At 43.6% G+C, this 21,147-nt stretch overlaps 1 protein-coding gene across 3 annotated transcripts in view; it reads left to right on the top strand.

Moving 5' to 3' along the window:
- Positions 1–11,646, top strand: part of BRF1 (BRF1 general transcription factor IIIB subunit) — a 177,182-nt gene extending 165,536 nt beyond the window's left edge. For all 3 annotated transcript variants that reach the window (XM_072866243.1, XM_072866242.1, XM_072866244.1), the window contains 3 exons: positions 1,789–1,840; positions 5,520–5,688; positions 7,879–11,646. In XM_072866243.1, coding sequence (XP_072722344.1) covers positions 1,789–1,840; positions 5,520–5,688; positions 7,879–7,916 — 259 coding nt within the window. In that variant the 3' untranslated portion in view covers positions 7,917–11,646. The remainder of the gene's footprint in view (positions 1–1,788; positions 1,841–5,519; positions 5,689–7,878) is intronic.
- Positions 11,647–21,147: the final 9,501 nt, after the last annotated feature.

Raw genomic sequence — 21,147 nt, 5'->3', positions numbered from 1 at the left:
TGTGTGTTTGTAAGCATCTAAACAGGTTGACTTTTGGAAAACAGTGATTGTCAGTAAGTAGATAGTCTCAAATTTTAGGAAATAAGGAAGAAATTTTTTATGATTAGGTGAAACACTGGCACAGGTTGCCCAGAGAGGTGGTAGATGCCCCATCCCTGGAAACATTCAAGGTCAGGTTGGAGTGGGCTCTGAGCAACCTGATCTAGTTGAAGATGTCCCTGCTCATTGCACGGGGGTTGGACTAGATGACCTGTAAAGGTCCCTTCCAACCCAAACTACTCTAGGATTCTATGGTTCTGTGAAAACTACAGTTCAGGTTAGATAAAGGAAAGAGAAGGCCAGGCACATAGGAGGAGTGTGTCCATGCCTTCAAATACATTCTCTCTAAGCCCAGAAGTCCACCAGGATTTGTAAGTAATAGATAGTTTATGTAGATCAAGAGTATCTCTTTCTTGAAATTTTTGATAATTATGAAATACGACAAGAAGTATCTGTAGCAGAATAATGTATTCTGGATCCTTCAGCGGTACAGCTCCTGAAGCATTTCTGTGGCTTCTTTTTGTTTAGCCCTACTGTAAGGGAGCACCTTGGACTACTTTGGTTGCTGAAATGCCTTTCGGGTCTTGCAAAGCATTTCAGAGATGACCAGTTTCTGAACCTTTTTGGAGCTTAGCCAATATCTTGTATTTTAATATTGTCTTCTCCATCAGAGATAATGATCTGAGTCTCCCTTGCTCATTCTCTGGGGTCTTGTTTCTCCTGCTGATTACTTGAAATAAATAAATAAGTAGGAAAACAACCAGTATCTGTGTGTTAACAGGGAGGAATGACTAATAGAAAAATGAGAAGAAAGATACTGCTTATCATAAAAGACTGTATCTCTGGAGGCATAAATTGGTATTCATTAAGTTGTTTGCCTAGACTTAGTTAAAAGATGTATTTGAGGAGCTGTCTGAGCAGTGTTTCGGTAGAAAGCAAGTCATCTTCTTCGTGACTAGATACATCTGGATGAGGAGGAGAGACCAGAAAGCAGCACTAAATGATGGATTGAGAACAGCCTTCATGGCAGTAAGGAGACAACAGGCTATGAAATGTTTTTCAGAAAGAACAATATTTAACACTTAGCTGTAGAGTAATACTGATCCATCTTTTCTCCCCAAATATGCAGGTCTTTCGTATGTGATGCAGAATTTTTAAAAACGTTTATGTTCAATTTCTGTCGTTTTCCATTCAAGGTATGCAGGGTCCCCTTGTTTTTGATGACGGTTTCTGTAGCTGGAGGTTAGAATTTTGCCTGTGATGATTATGATATCCCGCATGTATAATCTTACTGGTATCCTCGGTATATCATCAAATACAGGGAAGTAGTTGCAGAGTGGTGCTGGGTAATTCAGAGTGTGGCCTGTTTTTACCATGTCTGCATTCTTCCAAAAAATCAGTTGAGTCTTTTGACTTTTGTAATATGTGCCAAAACGACCTGTTTCAAAGACCTTCAGGCTGAGCTGGGGCTGCAGATTGAGATGAGGTTTTGCTACTGTGCTTGTTGACAGGTATCTTTTCTTATTATCCTAAACTGGGGCAGACGCCTACAAGGGAATGTGTGTATTAATTATTGTGGAGTCTGTGGCTCTCTGCTCTTTACTTTATCTTACATCTTTAAAAAAGTAATTGCACAACATAACACTAGCAAACTGCTTTCACTGTTTGGAGAGTGAATACTCTGTGTCAAACTCTTGTGTGCGGTGTAACTTTTCTCATGTTCACCATTTCTTCTTTCCTTCTTTGCAGATTAAGACCCTTGATTTCAACACAGCTTGCTAAAAAGGCTGCCACTGAAGAGGTATGTAAAGTCCAGCACTCCTCCTAGTGCAACAGTTTGAGTTTGGAAATTCCCACAAGCCTTCCTCAGCCCGGCTCTGGTTATGTGGTAGATACGGGCAAAAGAAACGAGAGTCTTGTCTCTCTGATCAGACCAGGAGCTGGTTACTGCAAACACTGCAAAGCTGAGGTTGCCTGTTTTCTAACCAAGATTTGCCCTTATCCATCAGTAAGATTAGCACAGCCTCATAATGCCTGGTTAGACAGCAAAAAAGAGAAAACTCCCTGCAAGCATCTAAAAAGTTACCTATCGAACAAGTGGGTAGGAGGAGCAGGAGAGGGCAGAGCTCGTGCCTGTTTCTCAGCACTTGACCGTCCCCACGGAGAAGGGGGACGATGCAAAACGCCGCTTCTGTGCAGCCAGCGCTGACCCAAGGGAGGGGCTGGGCTTCTGTGGAAGACCGGTGAGGAAACACAGTGACAGCTCACCCTATATAGCATGGCTTACTCTTTTGTTTGTTTAGTTTGAAAATATAATAGTGCCATAGAAAAGTTAGTGCTAGTAACTGGCCACTGCCAGAAACCCTCCTTGGGTGGCTTTGTGCACGTGCATTTTCTACCGAAGGGATCGTGATTGTTATCAGAGTCACAGCGATAACTGCTTTTTTGGCTGTTATTTTCACACTGTACAGAGTAGACATATGCATTTTGTGTATGGTAAAATAACTGTCTACTGTGTATCTAAAAATTCTGATCCTAATATACCAAAGGTATTTGTCCTTCTTCCTTTTCCCATGAACGTGTGACATGGATACCCTTTTGAAAGTGAACCAGTTAGCCTGGGTAGTTTAAAATGCTTTGACAATTACCCATCCCCACATAAAGATGTATGCCAAGCTGAAGGCCAGGGTGTCTGGAAGTGAATTCAGGAAGTTCTGTTTAAAGGCATTGTTTGACTGCCTTATTTTTAAAATGACTAAACCCCATTGATTTTCAGAAACAGTTTGATATCCTGCCTGGGGAAATACATTTTCACTTCTTATGCTATGCTCATTAGAAAACTCTGCACATTTTTAGAAGTATAGCAGTCTGGAAGTGGACATGATAATTAGAAGAAGGTCACATTTTAATTAGCATGGTGCAATTTTAAAAAATAATGACTCAATTGTAGCTCTTTATATTCACCCACTTTTTCAGAGCAGATGGATACTTTTAAGCATATAAATTGATATATATTGCGATGCTGATTCGTCTCAAACTGTTGTGTCTATTTCTGCTTATACTGAAAATGTAAATGGACTCAATTTGATCACTCTAGAGGCAAAAGCAGTGGTAGGAAGTATAAAATAAACTGGAGGGAAGTTCCTCTAAATAATATGATTAATTTGAGCATTAAAAAATCATGAAAACCTGTCTTTGAGTAATCCGAATATCTAAATACTTGATTTTCTATTAAAATTAATGGGTGTCTCTTGCCCTATTAATGAGCTATTGGAGCTCAGCACCTAAACCCTTAGGTGACTTTGAAAAAATCAGGCAGATTCTTTAGGTTGACTGTGATGGCATATGACAAGTTCAGGAACAGCTTTGATGTTTGAATAATTAGACTATCAACTTTCTGGTACAGGGATTTTCTCATATAGTGTATCTCTAAACTGCCTGGAGTTACAGGGATTCTGGGAGTTACTGCATCCCAAGTAAATACATTTATAAATAAATAAATAAAGATAAATTACAACGCCAAATCAGAACTCACTGCCAATGGAATTGGAGAAGATGCAGCAGTACATAGTTATGTAGTGTAATTTAAAATCTAAAGCACTGTAGGACTTTTCTTCTGGTAGGGACCAGAGGAGCTGGGGTTTCCTGGTCTCCTTTGGACCATTCGTTGTTAGGAGCACCTCACCACTGTCCTTCCCAAGGAAGCAGTCCCAGTCTTTTCCGTCTTTCCTAGTAGGGGGGATGACTCTCAGTGCTGATAACTGCTGACTGGTAGTTAAGTATTCCCTTCTCAAGACTGCTGATATGACAAAGCAGCATTAATGACTAATCTTTAATGTTCTTCAAGTTGCCACTAATGGGATGTCTTTTTGGGCCACAGGCTCTAGTGTACAAACCCCAAATAGTCCAAGCACAGAACGGAGGTGAGAAGTGCCCTGTTACAAAGCTGGTTGGGATAAAGTTCCTGTCGTGGTTTAACCCCAGCCGGCAACTCAGCCCCACCCAGCCGCTCGCTCACTCCCCCCCGGTGGGATGGGGGAGAGAATCGGAAGGGTAAAAGTGAGAAAACTCGCGGGTTGAGATAAAGACAGTTTAATAGGGAAAGCAAAAGCCGCGCACGCAAGCAAAGCAAAACAAGGAATTCCTTCACTCCTTCCCATGGGCAGGCAGGTGTTCAGCCATCTCCAGGAAAGCAGGGCTCCGTCACACCTAACGGTGACTTGGGAAGACAAACGCCATCACTCCAAACGTCCCCCCCTTCCTTCTTCTTCCCCCAGCTTTATATGCTGAGCATGACGCCATATGGTATGGAATAGCCCTTTGGGCAGTTGGGGTCAGCTGTCCCAGCCGTGTCCCCTCCCAACTCCTTGTGCCCCCCCAGCCCACTCGCTGTGGGGTGGGCTGAGGAGCAGAAAAGGCCTTGACTGTGTGTAAGCACTGCTCAGCAGCAACTAAAACATCCCTGTGTTACCAACACTGTTTTCAGCACAAATCCAAAACACAGCCCTATACTAGCTACTGTGAAGAAGATTAACTCTACCCCAGCCAAAAGCAGCACAGCTCCTGTGATGTTTCTTCCCTGGATGAGAGGGAGATGGAGCCCTAGACTGAGCACACCATGGAAGTGAGAGCTCCAGAGAGACCAGAGCCTGGGCTGTGCTGGGGCAGACCACGTTGCTGGTTCCTACCCCATTCCTAGATCTGTCACTAGTGAACCGAAGACAATATTACCTTCTCCATATTCACCTCTGTCTCCTTGCGGTGTTGCTCTTTGTCTCCCTCCCTGCTGTGTCCTGCCTAACCTTGGAGCAGCTGGGGAGGTGCACCTATGGAACGGGTCCCGTCAGTGATCAATTCCCAAGTTAGTGTTTGGACATCATTATTCTGATGAATTTCGTAGGTAATGTTACAGGTGCTGGCGTGTATTATCAACCTAGTGCTCTGCCATCACATTAAGTGCTGTCTAAAGAGTGCTATTTGTTCCACGGCTCATTGTGCCTCCAAATAAATCCAACCAGAGCTGTCAAAACTAATACATGTTGGGTTTTTTCTGATTTGAAGGGTACATTTTTGCTATCATTAAAATGTCAATAACGTGGTTATTGTGTAATAGGCCTGATGGGAGTCAAGCAGAATGAGGAAAAGGTTGTAAGTTTTCCCACAGAGCTCTACTGAGGAGCCTTCACTCCCAAATTTCTCCTTACCTTGTGTTTGCTAGAGGATCCTTGTTCTGCTGTTACCGTCTCTGGATATTTCAGTGACCTGGCTATGAATTATGCAAAAACTGGATGTTTGTGCCTGACCTTAATCCGGGCAACATTTATTTGAGGAACTTGCATGTCCCCTAGAACAGCTAAGCCTCTAGCACTGGACATGGGCTTCCAGCTCTCCTGTCCCTATCATTTGGAAGCTGCTGAAGTTTTGTACAAATACTGAACAAAAGGAAGGGTTGCTCTACTGTCCCCCCTTCTTTTTTGCAGGTGACCTTTCCAAATGCACAGGCAGAAGCCCCTGACTTAGAAAAACCAGCAGCTGTGCTAGTGGAGAGCGGCCCAGTAGCTTACAACCCTGATGAAGAAGTGGAAGAGGAAGAAATAGAAGAAGACGATGATCACTGCATGAGCGCCTTGCAGTTAATGGGAGGAAACGGTAAGCTGGGATGCTGTCTAAATTAGCATCTCCTGGTGCTGTGGGGTTCGTTGTTGCAGGGCTGAGGACAGACAGGGTTCCCCTGCTTGTCCCTGTCTTCCGACAGCTCATCCTCTGCAGAGCTCCTGCTGCCTTTCCGGCATTGCCCATTCCTGTGGGAAAGCCTGGAGTCACCCTTGTCCGAAACCTGACCTTCTTAGAGGTTCCTCCTGAGAAAACTTTGCGTCTTGAGCTTTAGGCTAAGAGGGCTTCTCAAGAACAAACTGGTGTTACGCCTTCCTCAGAATTAGGTTGATTAATGTGGATCTGAGGAATTATGGGGTCAGTAACCCCTCTGTTAGCAGTGCCTGGGGCTCGTTGCCTCCCGAGCCGAGCCACCCTGCTCCTGCCTGCCTCCTCAGCTGGGGCTGCAGCGACGTCCAGATTGTCCGTGAGCCCTGGGGACGTGGCTGTCCACCTCAAAACAAAACGAAAGTGTTAGGAGGAAAGAGTTCTTCACCAAGTACAGAAATTGCATTGATAGCATACGGCGTGCTGGATGGTACACAGATGTGTGCTAATTTATTTGGGTTACCCAGCAAAGCCACTCATTTAATTAGGTTTCTTTGCTGGCAGGAAAAGGCAGTATCCTCTCCACTGCGGTTTTTCCTAGCTGGACACATCCACATTTACCCTTTATTAAAAACTTCCCCTTAGAAGTTAAGCTTTGAAAATATACAAAAATATTTTTAAAATGAGAGCTGCTAATTATGGGTTGTGAAAAAGCAAGATGGGAATAAGTTTCCTACTGAAATGTTACTTACTGCAAAAATCTTTCCAGTACTATTAATTTAGCTTTCATGGACAATATGTATACATTTCACAAAAGTGTGTGTTGCTTTTAAATTGATTTCTCCACTGGAAAATAATTGCTGAACCGTAGGAAAAACAGTTTGTTGCCTGCATTTATTATTAGAATAATGTTCCCAAGAAAGGGCACCCATGTGGGGGAGGGTGGGTCTATGTTTATTAATAAACCCCCCACAAAAATAGAATAAAGGTCACTGAGCTTTTTTTCTTTGTAAATGTTACTATTTTTATACCATTCTGAGAACATTCCGCTACTCCCTGTCTGGTCTGGGCAACAGCTGAAAAATCAGAGTTAAAAAAAAAAATAAAAAGGAAAGGAGTATTCCCAGAATTCAAATGCAGGTGTGCAGAGCTGCTCAGCAGAACAAATAACTCCTTTCTCACTGCTTTCTTCATGGGCTTTAGACCTGTGTGCCTGGAATAACTGCAGGAATTACAGATGGTGAACTTCACTCATTCTACACAAATTATTATAGATTACACTTAATTCCGCTTCTGAGCATTTGCTTGACTCTTTGGATGAAATGTTGCCCTGTATTGAATTTGGAATATAAAGGTTAACTTTACTGAATGCTCACATGTAATAGTTATCCTTAGGTTTGACTTTGAAGCAGAAAATATCTGTTTCACTGCATTCAGAAGCACGCAGAAGAGAAATTGGTGCATTAGACACACGCAGACATGCCTTCTGACACACACATCACAGTCTTTGCATTGTTTAAGAAAACAAAACTGGATAGAAAAATCTGGGCAAAATTTGAAGTTGTTCCTCTAGGGGTAAGTAGATACGGGAGATATGAGTCAGATGCATTGGTCAGGATTCGTTGCACGACTCCTTTGATATTGATGGGAACTCTGAGCTATCTCTGAACCCTTGCAGTTTCAGCTTATAAATCCATGAATACTATAAACAAGCCAGCTTTTTTCTTGGTGGCTATGTCTAGTGAGAACCGTGCCTACTTGTAGATGTGTGCTGCTGCTTATCAGCCACCGTGTTCCAAATTACTTGTGACAATCAGGCTTGATCACCTTAACCTCTAAATTAAAGCAAGTATTTCACATATCCATGTGCCAAGTATTCCTAAATGAGGGTCCAGTGACAAGTGAGAAGACATATTTGCACACATATGCTTACAAATAATTTTATTTCATTGAGGAAAGTACATGCAAGAACTTTTTATTTAGCCCTAAGAAAATATATGATTTTTTTTAAATGCTTGCTTAAGCAAAACTTACCATCTAGTTACACAGCAGGAAAACAACCTGAAAGTAGCAATACTTTTGTTGTATCTTCCATCTACCTGGAATATTTGCATTTTTATATGCCTTTGTGTGTTTCAGATTATGGCTGTGATATGGATGATGATGATGGCTATTAGTTCCATTTACTTCCAAAGGACATGGACTGTGTCTTGTTCCCAGCAAATCTTCAGTCTTCAAACTGTATGAATAGTTAAAGAAGCTGTCTATGGTCAGCAAATGTAATTGAACAATCCTTACTTTTGTAAAGAGAATTTTAGGTTGGCATGGACTCTGGTCAGTTTACATTGACCCATAACCCAGCAATAAAGTTTGGGTTTGTACTTGAATTTTTTTTTATTTTGGTGGATCGTAGTTTGAGGATGAAATTAATGGAAGTAATGTTTCCACAGAACAAAAGAAAAGAGACAAAATAGACTGTGTATGTGTGGCTGAAAGCAACACATCTCTTATTTATGTGAGACTGCTTTTAGGCATGCCGTTGAAAAGGAGCAGATAGAAGGACAGATAGAAGGACAGGTAAAAATGAGAAGCATGCCTGTTGATTATTTGAGTACGGTAGCATTAGTTGTCTCGTAATGCTACAACCAAAAGAAAGAAAACGTTTCCAACCTATATTGTAAACATGACCCTGTTATTGTATACAAGCTTCCTTACGCAAGCCTATCAAAAATTAATGACAAGTTATGCATTGCAGAGCAGTATCTGTTTCTCTGAAATGAAGTAAATAGTTCTTTATACTAATCAATTCATAGATTTCTTAAAAGATACGACAATAGAAGGCAATGTTAGCAGTGAAGAATCGTCTTCCACTGCGAGTCTGGTGTGGTTTACGTGGAAGGAGGGAGAAGACCTGGGTGAGGCAAGAAGTGTAGAGAGCAAGCAGGTGACGATGCTGTGCTCACCTGCCGTTGCTGGGTGTCCCTGGGGACAGACAGCCAGGTCTTGCTGCGGCTGGTGTTGCTGCAGGAAGAGCGGCTCTGGCCAACTCTACGGAACTGCCCTTGTCTGACTGCGGTACAGTGAAGGTCTGCTCCCGAGAGCTGCCCGTCTCTAAAACCAGTTGAAAGAAAGAGAAAGCTGAGCTTTTTAATAAATAAGCTAGCATCTGCTTTGGCTGAATTTAATTTAATGTAATTTATTAAACTTTCTATGGGTAAATTAAAGGTCACTATGCAGCAGTCTGACTTTCATGGCTCAAATGCCACCCTTGAACAGTCGCTGCTACATGAATAATGGTGCAGCTCCAGCCCTGTGCACCCCGAAATGTCAACAGGCAGGTCCTTCTCATCCAGATACACCAGCTCTCGCAGTGCCGTGGGAGCTGGGGTCAGGGAGGGAGCCCCTATTGCCAGATCCCACCCTGTTGCCTCTGACCTGCCTTTCCCTGGCACTGCTGGGTCCCAAGCTCTTGGCTCAGTGGGAAATGCACTGCACTCTGGATCATGGTCTTGATGACTGCAGCTGCAGGAGCCAAGGTGTTTGCATCTCTCTCCCGTGTCTAGTGACAATCATGAAAGCTGTAGTGTTACAGGCTTTTCTTACACCAGGGAAAGATGGATATTTATCTTGCCAACGTGGTTTCTGTTAAGCTGTCTCCCGATCAGCTCATTCTTCCTACCTTTTTTGAGGAGCACTCATCATTAAAGCACCATCCTTCCTCCCGCTGCGGAGGGTGGATTGTGGCAGGAGAAGAAGCTGCCTTGGGAAGCTCTCTAGCTACTGCCAGCCAGAGTAACGATGATGCTCGTACCTGTGGTCGTCGTCAAAGAGGGGAAGGGCCATATGGCCTTCCATACCTCTTCTGTCCCTCTCAGTAGCATGCATAAGAGGGATCATGTAACTAGAGCAAGAGCAAGTGCTTTTTTTAGGAGCAGGCTTGATATTATTTGGCTGGTAAATGTAGTTTGTTGGGTAGGTTGTATCTCCTAGTTATTTTTGAGCCCTGTATAGGAGTATTTCTGCAATGACTTCTTAAAAGCAGAACTTGGTAACAAAAATGTAGTGAGGCTAATGGGAAGAAGAGCTCTTCTGAACCAGATTTCAGTTACTTAGTTTGCAGCAGTTCAGTGGAAAGAAGAGATTCCATGTAATTCTTAGGGGGAAAGCTGGCATTTTCACCAAAAACCTATAGATTTTTTTCTGATACTTTATAAATACTGCACAGAAAATGATATTGAGGGGATAAACCTTTCTACCTCTCTTTTATCTACACCGTAAATTCAAAATCATGCTATAAGCAGACAATTTTTTAAAAAGTAGTTTGTTTTAGCAAAGTTCATGCTCTGCAAGTCTTTGAGACAGTTGCGTTTGAGCATTTGGGTTTGAATTAATTTGCCAATAGCACTATTACAAATACCCATAGTCTCAGTATATTCTTAAAGCTTGGGTTTTATTCCAAGGTACACATTATTCTCTATGCAGGAAATAAACATGCATAAATAAACATGCGTATGACTCATGTAGGTTGAGTGCTTTTCTCAGATGCATGATGTTGGCTCTTAAAGAAACCGCTAAGATGAATTCTTTATTGCTAGGGTCTCTGCTCCAGTCTTCTGTGCAGATTTTCATTCGTTTGTTCTCCCACAGGATACTAAACCTTCTGCCAATGTAGTGATGTTGTGTGCAGGAGCTGAGCGTCCACCCAAATAACTGCTGCTAGTAAATCTGAATTTCAGTATCACATTGTGTTTCTGAGAACATTTTTTCCTGCACTGGAAGTAGAGGATTGCAGGTTTTGAATGCTCTCATATGATTTCATTAGGAAAGGCTATTGCATAGTCTGCTAGAAGGGCACTTGGAGAGCAAAAAAAACCCGACCTACAATTCCATAGCATCTCAGTATTGCTGGTGAAGTTAATGGCATAGTTTCTCTACAGGAGTCCTAAAGGAAAGGCCATGGTATCGGATAGGCAGACTTCACTCTGAGCATTGTAAGGCTTCTTAAGCTATAGTGGTTCTGTACATTTTTAATTTATTGGTGACTTACCAGGATTTTTATAATGTTCATTCCTTCTTGATTTAACTAAGCTCAGGAAATGTAAACAGATTAGAACATGCTAGTTTCTCTTTTTATAGCTAGTCATTAAAATGTAGAAAGATTGACACTGCATTAACTCTGTTTACTACTGTTGATGTATCTGGACAATTTTGTTGTATATAAGTGAGCCTAAATTCACTTGGAGTAATTTGGACCCTGCTTTTCTCAGGATTCTGATTATAATGAAGAGAGCTTTATAAGGCTTCAACATTTGTTGTTCTTAGATCTTCTTATTTGAACCCACACAAGCTGTATACCGTAAGTTTTGTCGCATAAAGCATGTCTCTTGCTGCAAGCCACTTTGCTTGACAGGCAAAACCCTCCAGCTGTTGCATCCAGCTTGTCTGCCTTTTAACACTCTTGTAATTGTGGGAGTGAAAAATGAAAGAAATAAGGAAAATAATGGGATTCTTCACTATGGTGAGTGCATTTTCAGTGTCTTAATCATCTATGACATTTCTTTAAAATCACTGTGTTCAGTACAGCAACTTTTAAATGGTGCCAGACAGCCTTGTCTTGAGGGTTAAACATGTTCGTTGAAAAAGTTCTTGCCATCCTGATGGCTTGTTTGTATTCTTTGGATTGCATTGAAACTCAAGTCGCAGATGTGTACAGTTAATGTAGAGTTTGCCTAATAAATGTTCTGTTTCTTATTTTTGTGTTGAATCCTTGCGTTTGGTTCAGTTAGTGCCAAGGAAATTAAACCTGTTTGATGTAAGCATACGTATCATCCTTATACAACCACAATATGAGCCATGTTAAGCTTTTTTACTGTAATATATTTGCTGTAAATAAAAAGTAAAACCCTTGCATAGCCCATCTTTTATGATGCTCTCCTGCTAATTTCTCATTTTTCTGTCTTCATTCTTATGAACGTTCATTTTTGATTGCTGCATGATTGGTTGATAGTGGACAAAATTTGTAATTCAGAGCTTTCTTTCAGCTCTAAAAGGGAAAACACGTCTAATCAGGCAAGTGTTTTTTACAAGGTACTGTTCCACTGATAAACGTAGATGCTTTCTGTAAACTGCAGAACATTAACAAGGTTTTTCCACTAAGCTGTATAATTAACTAACTGTGGGAACAATGTATAGCATGTGTGTTTAGTGGAACTGTTCCAGTGCTTGTTTCTGAAAGTTGTATCTTGATAAATAAGTTGGGTGCTGAGTAAAAAATCATGTTATTTTATCAATATCTGGGAGCCACAGTTTGGAGGCCAAAATCCACATCCACCCTTTGTGCACATGGGTATTTGCTCATTTTATTTTTTTCTGGAAGTGGAGCTACTACTGGATCCTCAGGAGTGTCTACTGCAAAGTTTTAGCATATAGTAGGACAGTTAACACTAGTTTTGATAAGGCAGTAAGTGTGTGTCATTCCAGCATTTCTCTGGGTTCCCATGCTCTCATGTAGGTGCACTTCTGCTCTCATTGACATGGGGATGCTTTTGGCTTAGTTTCTTTTCAGCTGTTCCAACCCCTTCCACTGGCAGTTGGGAACTTCTCCAGGGATGTCCATCACTGATGCTCTCTCACTCATAACATCTAAGCTGTTTAAAAGTACTGGCCGCCTTGGCCTCGTGTTTTCTGCTCTTCCCAAGCTGTACAGTTATTGGCTTTGTCCTGTAATTTTTCTCTGCCCTACCACACCAGGCTTTCATACCCAAAACCATTTGCCCCCCCCCCTTTGTGTTCATCAGATACGCCTCCTTTAAGAGTCTGAGAAGTTAAATTATGTTAATAAAGCTGAAATCTTGCAAAGCTTTATATTAGCTTCATTTGTCACCAGTAGATCATAGCACTCTCGTTCTTAGGTTCACGTTTTGTAATGCAGAAGAGGCTGTTGTAATTTCCTACTCACGTGTGTGAGAAGAGTTACAGCATATTACTCGGTATTTCTTATGCCCACCCTGATACCTGGCAGTGGTCTTGGTGAGTGGTAGTTGTTTAGTGAAAGGGGTTAAGCACACGAGAAAGGAGGCTGGGTGAAAATTCATTACTTACAGCATAACAAATTTACTTGGTGAGTTCCTTCATCGTAATTGTTTTTTTCTTATGGGACTGTTGTGCATTTTCATGGAAATGAGGGAGGCGCATACATTTCATAAAAATGCAAAATGAAATTCCCATCTTGCCATGTGACTCTAGGAGCACGGGATTTAATGACTTTTAGTGTGAATCTTACATTTGTTATTGTATGGGTTGGCTGTAAGCGGCATTGTACTGGACACCAGGATGGCAGTCATTGTATTACACATTTCTGTTGCAAAATTGCAACAAGAATGCTTTCTTACTGCTCTTAGTGCTCTTACTAAAGTTTCGCAGTTCTTCAAAACCAGAAGAATACAGCAAATTAAAGGAATTTGAACAAGGCAATGAAAAGAAACAGCACCAACATGTGCTTACCAGGTAATTTTTCTTGAGTACTCTTTTGTGGAAAAGGTAGAAGGTATTTATATGCAGAGACTAAGAGGGGCAAAAGCTGAATGTGGGCAGGAGCAGAGGTGAGGCACACAAGAATTCCTGACTCCTCCTGGTTCATGGTATATCCTGCACCACCTTCATCTTTTGTAGACTGGGCAGTCCCCACTGGAGGATATTAAAAGCAATAGGACACCTAGCCAGGTAAGGAAGAGGAGATGGCGAGGGGTCTTTGTTTCACTTGAGTAAAAACAAAGGAGATGATTAATTACTTAGGGTGGTTTTAAGGGCTGTAGTTTGATGTTAAGGACAAAGCTGCATTTAAAAACCATCAGAAAGATGAGGAAATATTTCATTGCAATGAGGTGCCCACAGGCAGGGAGCATAGGAACAGACCAGGGACAACATTCACATCTCTGGAAATGCAACTGGTCTCACAGCTGCATTAAAAATTGAAGTCTTTGGCCATGCCGCTGTTGCTGACATACATCTGCTTTTGTCAGGTGGGATTTCTAACTGCCCTGCGTTGTCAGCTGCCCCTGTGCTGGTTAATGGATGGCAGCGTTCTCCACCCATGGGCTGGCGGACAGGTTTCTGGCTTGGTGCAGATGTTTCCTGCTCCCCACCCATGGCCACTTAGTCCCAAAGAAGAATCTGTGAGGTTTTTGGGAAAAAAAAGACACATGCTCATTTCTCAGCTGTGCTTTTTTGTAACCGTGGCAAAAAATAGGCTAAACTGCTGACTGCACAGCCCAAGCTGGCCTTGCGTACCACCTTGCTGCGGAGCAGTAGCACGTGTTGGAGGACAGCAGTCATGGCTGGGGCAGCCGTACATCCTCGAGCGGCTCGGCTGGTAGTGTAGCTGGCAAGTGTCCTCTGATTCCTGTCCTCCTTTTTGATGAGGGTCTCCTAAGTCTGCCGTTCTTGCAGAGGTGCTAATCCTGGTCTTCGTTAAATACCCTTGGGCACATAAGGATTTCGGAGCAAACATTTTTGAGTAGAATTCCCATGCAATGAGCGTGATCTGTCCCCTAAGCAGATGTCTGTTGGCAGTGAGAGATCTCAAGTTCCTAAAAATGCAAACAACTAACAGGAAGGTGACGTGAAAATATCCATGATAGATATTCACAGTTGCTATAAATGGGTACAGTTCCTGCAAGTTCGCATCAGGCAATAAGAGCTTTGCTGGTTTACATCAGCTGAGGATCTGTGCCATTAGCAACAGTCTCTAGAAGTGGCAGCAGTAGGCAAGGAAGGGAGAAAAGAACTCGGGGGTGAAAACAGGTTGTGATATTGTGGTATGTCACCCAAAGCCATTTCTTACTCTGTTCGTCAAGCACAACCTACTGCCTTGCCTAATTAACCAGCAAAGTGGAGTTACCTATTCTGCTGATTTTAAAATAAATGAGAAAAGGGAACTTCAGCGGTGGTACAGCTGTACTGTGCAGCACGTAGTGCATCCCTCTTCAGCTCTGCAGGGGGATGGCTGTGGCTGTCAAAACTTTCTCTAGGTGGTTGTAGACTACTCTGACATGGATCTGTTGTAATTGAATAATGGTTCTTCAGAGCAGCATCGTGTCTGGGAAACAGGCTAAATCCTTGTATCTGCTTTGATTCCTGCCCAGACTCTGAGAGCTCACCAGAGGAGAGTCCCCACACATACCAGCACAATTCAAGTAAGATTCATGGGTTGACACAGGGTAAAATATAGCTAAAGCAAATGGTTTCAAAACTCTAGTCAGTGTTTTCAAGCAAACTCTTACACAAGGCCACTGGGAAATTGTTTGATACTGCTGCATGCTGCATTAAATCAGTAGGGCCTACCGTAAGCTTTGAGGTCTGCAACAGCAAATCAGTGCGATGTGAGTCATTGTGTTTTCTTTCTGGACCATTGGGCGCTGTGAGGAAGAGTCTGAGTGGATTTTGCTGCCTGTGGTAAGATGAAGGATCTTTCGTCTTGTTGATCTTTCCTGTATATTTTATATTGGTTCAGAGGAGCTGGCTGCACTGCATTAATAAAATGCCACCTAAACCACTTTTGGCCAGTGTTATTGGCACATGCACATGCAAGTGTAGACTTTCTGATCTCCCCTGGCCACTTGGTAAACAAAAGGTCTCTATCAACAGCGGTAGTGCCAACCCTTGCAAAGCTGCCCAGCATAGACCCCAAGTATTGTCACTGCTTGTGGGTATAATACCAGTGTGAAAGGGGCTACATCTCAGACGAGAGATGATGGTACGTCAATTAGATTATATTTGTCCCAGTCTGCTGCACACATGAGTGGGGAGAAGCAGGTGTACTAATACCACTGTGTAGAGAGGTAGGTTGGGGGTCCCAAGGGCTGTGTTCAGCCCATGGACCAGTCCCATCCGTTAACCACCTTGACTACTACAGCACATGTGATGCTCAGCAGGAGATAAGCAATTGAGGCCATCTGTGATACCTCAAGTAAAGATCAGAAGTAGGCAGAATGAAGACAGAGCTATTAGCTGAGGTTTGGAAGGCAGGCTGTGGCTCTTCCAGTGTCATTTCAAGCCTGCTTTCCCAGCCAAGTGTTGCTATCATTACATTCTTAGGTTCATTTTAGGTTGATTGGGGCACAGGGTGTCTTACCATGCAAGAAAGTGCTTTCTGGGGTTGGTTGGGTTTTTGGGGGAAGGGGGGGGTTAAGTTACTCCCTCTGTTGCCATAACTTGCAACAGCCTTGCTGGGGACTGCAGCTTTCCTTCTAAGCAGAGTTCTCAGTGCTCAGCAGGGGTAAGCAATCACTACTGAAAAGCAGAGATGTTAAATGAGACAAAAAGGGGGGAAAAGCAGCACAGGCAGAGAATTGTGGTGAGACTTGGAGCATGAAAACATCAGTTGCTACATGTGTTGGAGCCAGGGCTGTCCCACATCGGAGGTAGAGAAGCAAGCTGGAAGCACAGTGAAGAAGACCTGGTCTGGTAAACTCTGAGGTGAAATTCCTCCTCATTTCACCTCCAAGACAGGCTCCGTGTTTCCTAATACTGCAAAGGCGGGTGGTGAAGCCATCTCGGATGGCTCCCTACAACATCCCTTATTCTTCACCATTAACTGCTCACATGGGCATGATGCCCAACTTGCTCTCCTCCTGCGACCGATGATAGCTTGCTCACTGCCAGATCCTGCCCAGCTCTGCGGCTCAGCAGTCGAAGGGACTGGGACGTCACAGCAACAGCTCCTTTTCCTGGAAAGAGAGCAGTGCTGTTACTTGGGGGTTTCACCCATGCCTTTGCTCTGAGTCTGGCTGCTTTCTGTCTCTGCTTGGTGTATCTTACCTAGATAATTTCTTGTTTCTTGTATAATTTCTTGTGGGTAGCTTAAGAAAATGAATGTGGGAGCTGAGGGAATCTCGAACCACCAAGAGCTTCTGGCAAATTGTCATGGGGAGGCTAAGTCCTCTTTACATGTAGACCCTTAGCGCCTATGTTGTCTGCTCTTCTCTGTAACATACCCATCGCTGGTATTTTTGGAAGAGAAGGATGTTGTGAAATAGTTCCTGGAAGTGCTGCTCTCAGTTGCTGTGTGTTAGGCAGTGTGGCAAATGCTGTGAGATCAGTGCAGAAGCAGCAACATCCCAGCCACGGCAGCATCCAGGAGTGCCAAAAAAGAAGAGCCCTTGTGTCTGAGGGTGCAACACGTGAGAAAGGGCTGAGCTGGGAGCATGGCACAGACAGTCCGGTTTAACTGGAAGGCAGGAGTGACAGCTACTTCCCAGTCAATGCTGGAGGAGAGCTTTAGGGACAGGAGTGGGTTTTGCTTCTGGATAGCAGCTCATCAAAACCGTGGGCTGCATCCTTGACTGGTGCAGCCATCGGTGCTCAGCAAGACTCAGTCTGGTGCCACAGTCACCCTTACGGCTGGGTGGAATTCCTACCTCATGGTCACCCCGCCTACCAGCAAAAAGGGAAAATTACTCCAGAGGAAGCAAAATTACTCCCTGGAATCCCTGCAAACTGTAATAAGTATTTGAGGTGTAAAAAGCTAACAAAACAGAACGGAGTCAGACATGAAAGTGAAATATGCCTTTTTTAACTTGAAAACAGTGCGATATCAGCAATGCTGCAGTGTCTGGGAGCAGTCTGAATAAAAATGTGGATGCATTTAGGAATTATGGTGTTTGTACAAGAAATGTTCAAAGGGCTGAAGTCTTCAGTCTCTTTAATTAGTCATGGGAGCGAACATCATTGGCTTTCCGTGAAAGAACAGCAGATTGTTGCCGTTCTGTCTTTCTAAATACGTCCTGTTTTCCCCTTAGTATATTTCATTATAAAATACAATATTAAAGCTTTAAAAAGTCTTTATTAGCTAGCAGATGGTTTTGCAAGTCATTTTAATGAGATGAAAACTTTAATGGCAGACATTTAAAGTTGTGCTTAGGCAGACTATTGCCTTTGGAAAAATCTCGGGAATGTTTTCTCCTTGTTTTTGGCAGAGCTTGGCACCAGATTATGTACAAGGAAATAGAAGGGGATGATTTACACCGACTGGTTCCCTCCCAAGAGTGGTTTTACATCAGTGTAACATCGTTGAGTTCTACAGTCATGCTGTGATTTACAGAGGTGCAAAGGGAGAGAGAAATGTCATTAACTTGATGCAGTTCAGAAGAAATATTACATTTCTCGTATACTTGCCTCATTCCATTGCCATGGTCAAGAGATTTTTTGGGAAGTTTATAGGCAGCTCCCGTGCAGGCAGGGCAGCAGTGTGCCAGCTCCTTCTGGACATCTCTTTCTGGATATCAGCATCAGCAGCATGTGGGGATAAGAAAAAGGAGATGGGAGAGCCCTGAGACCCCTTCCGTGCGGGACAGCCTTGCAAGTCCTGGCTTTCTTCTTCCACCGTTGCTAAATTTCCTGAGGTATAAGATGCTTGTGCTGAAAGCAGGTAGGAACATGGTTGTTCTCAAAAAAAACTTCCAAGGCCTTAATGGTTCTTCCAGGCTTGTATTTCTCCCTGTGCAACCAATGCTGTGTTCTTCAGAGGTGCAAGCTGTCTCATAATGAATATACTCACATCTGGAACACCCAATCCATGACAAAGAAGGTTTATATTCCTTTAAATATGCGAGTTCTTGTTTGTGTTTTTTTTTTTATGTGAGCAGTTGCTGACTTTCAGACCTGCTTCCTCCAAGGGTTTGTTTTCGCTGTCTTGGCCTCACTGGAGCAGGGAGTGGGGAGCGTGTGGTGATTCATTTGCACAGCCAGAGGATTGACTGTCCCTGCACATATTAAGAGATGAATCATGCTTCACAAAAGCAATAAAAAATGAGTAATTGCCTGGCTACCTTCTTAGTCTATCCAACCCTTTGTTCCTCCCCTGGACTGCTGACCCTGTTACACCTGGCCAAGCTTCAGCGTCAGCTTTTTGCACTGTTGGAGACCTTTGTCCTTCTAGTTTTTCTAGATCTGGCTGAAAAAGCCATTTTTCAGATTTGGAAAAGCCTTACAGCTCTCCGCACTACACAAGTCATTAAGGAAAGCCTTCCCCTTTCTCTCCAGACAGTGTGTCGGATCACCTACACACCAGGAAGAAATAACGTGCTGTAATGTATCTAGGAGCTATAGTGATGGACGTGTTAGAAGTGCCCTCACCAATGTGTAGAAAGGAAAACAAGAAAGTTTGCTGGGACATTAACACTCAGCAGAGGAGAATTTCTCTACTTGTGAACCCTGAGGACCCTAACAGTTGCTATGAAAAGCCCTGTGAGCTCCAAAGGCTTGACATGAAGAAGATTTCTTCTTCTAACAGCAGTGTGTTCCCCTGCCCCACTGCTCAGGAGGAGCTCGGGCAGGAGGTCAGGGTGAACTGCCCTCCAGGTTCCCAGTTGCAAAGGTGCCTCTGTATCAAGGGAAGTATCAGCTCTTCATCTTCTCTCCTGCTTTGAGATGCTAGTATTAAGTAGCAAATAGGGGGCATCCATTGCCATTTTGTCACCATCCCTACAGTCATCTCCATTAGCTCCTGGGCTACAATTTGGTAATAAGGACCCTTGGCACGTTCTGCTGTTTTCTCTGTCTGTGGGTGGGTATTTCTGTGGAGGACTGTCCTGAAAGAAAGGGTGCTTGCCAAGAGAAAAACAATTCCTCCGTTTGCCAGGGACAGACGAGAAGCATCTGTGCCCCCAGTGGCAGATGAACTGCGTGATGAGGACATCTCTTCAGCCCTCGCACATGCCCTTCTCGCGGTCACAGGGCTGATGAGTAGCAAATTGCCATCCGCGGTGTTGTGATTCTTGCAGAATGAAAGTCAGCCCACTCCTGCCGGCTCTGCCAGGCTTGTAATTGCAGCGGTTGCAGTACCCAGCTCCTCTCAGGTTACAGCGTTGACTTGCGTGGTGGCCAAGGGGACAGAGGAGCAAGATGGACCTCTGTCATTTCAGGTGGGTGAAGAAAGGTCATTGCGGTTGGGCAGGTTTCCAGGCCAGGTTGTTCTGGGAACAAACAGACCCACCTCTCCATGCAAAAACGTACAGGATCTCACTTATCTTCTTGCTCTGTTTTGACAACACACCTTTGCCGTGGCCTATTTATCCCACTGACTCCCAAATTCACCACTCCATGCTCTGAGGTGTAGCAGTGCCAGCCCTGCCCACATAAATACATATGGACATCTACTCTGTAGAGCTCTAGACTCTCTAGGAACATTTTGCTTCATTGCATTTTAAAGCCATCATCTTTGCTTGGTGACTCCCTGGCTGCCTCTTTCTCTCCACTGAATGTAAAGGAGCTGCTGGTGAGTTGTTGGGACAGAGTGTCTGCCTTGTAGGCACCAGGAGTGAGGTGAGACAAGGAAATCCCATTCCCACCTCTCTCAGCCTTCATTTAAAGTCCTAATTGTTCTAAAGAGCAAAAGGCTTGAGTGCCTCTCTTCTGCTATTAACCAGCCATCGTGTGCCACAAAACAAAACAAAAGAGCTTTTAATATATAGCTAGGCTGACTAGGCATTGTAAAATGTTGCACCATAAATATCTTAGATTAATAATTTGTTTATTTGCCACTTCACAATAGGCAGGGGGAGAGTTTGTGAGGCTGCTAAGCAATGCTCACTGCAGCTAAAGTTGGCATTTAAAACATGCTCATGCGACAGGCATCACAAAAACTTTGTGAGGAATGAAGACAATTTAAAATGTCTGAAGCACATGCAGAATAAATTGCAGCTGGCCTATTTGCCCCACACATTAATTGCTGCTGCTAGCTTCTTTCTGTGGCATTTCTCACACTTCAGTTTTATTACTAAAGTTGTGTCATGTCCTGGTGTGTGTGCATGTTTACTTTGGGCTCCATCAATGGAATCTGAAGTTCATGTGAGCCGAGTTACGCCACATCCTGACTGCTACGGATCTCCTCCTGTCCCTGGCCCACCGCTCTGGTGCCTGTGTCCATGTGCTGTGGCTTGGACTCATCAGAAACCCTCCAGGAACAATCCCAGGGCGCTCTGATCCCTCCAGAAATGATGGCTCTAACCACCTCTGGAGCTCTTTTGACCCAGAGTCACGGTGACTGTGAACTTTCTCCACCGTCTAAAACTAAAGTACGTTTTGGATCGAGTGTCTTCCCAAGAGGTACGTGGATTACAGTGTCATATGGAGCTGGAGATGAAAATCCTGCCTGCTACTGTCCCTGAAAGCTGGCTGTGCTCCACAGCACTGACATCCATAATGGGACATCCCCAGCAGCAGAGGTGCCTGGTGTTTCACTGAGGATGGGGAACCAAAGGGTGGAGATGGGAAGGCAGGAGCTCATTAGGGCCCAGCGCTGGCTGCCCTCATACCTGGACTCAGTAGCTACACACATTCACCCATGTAGATGTTCGTGCCAACCACATGTGTTGGAGAAATGCTGCATGGAGAAGGTCATGTGTAAAT

Source organism: Ciconia boyciana, chromosome 6, assembly GCF_034638445.1.
Source record: "Ciconia boyciana chromosome 6, ASM3463844v1, whole genome shotgun sequence".
Lineage (NCBI taxonomy): Eukaryota > Metazoa > Chordata > Aves > Ciconiiformes > Ciconiidae > Ciconia > Ciconia boyciana.
Note: the sequence above shows the minus strand (reverse complement) of the source record. Positions and strands in the feature narration are given on the sequence as shown.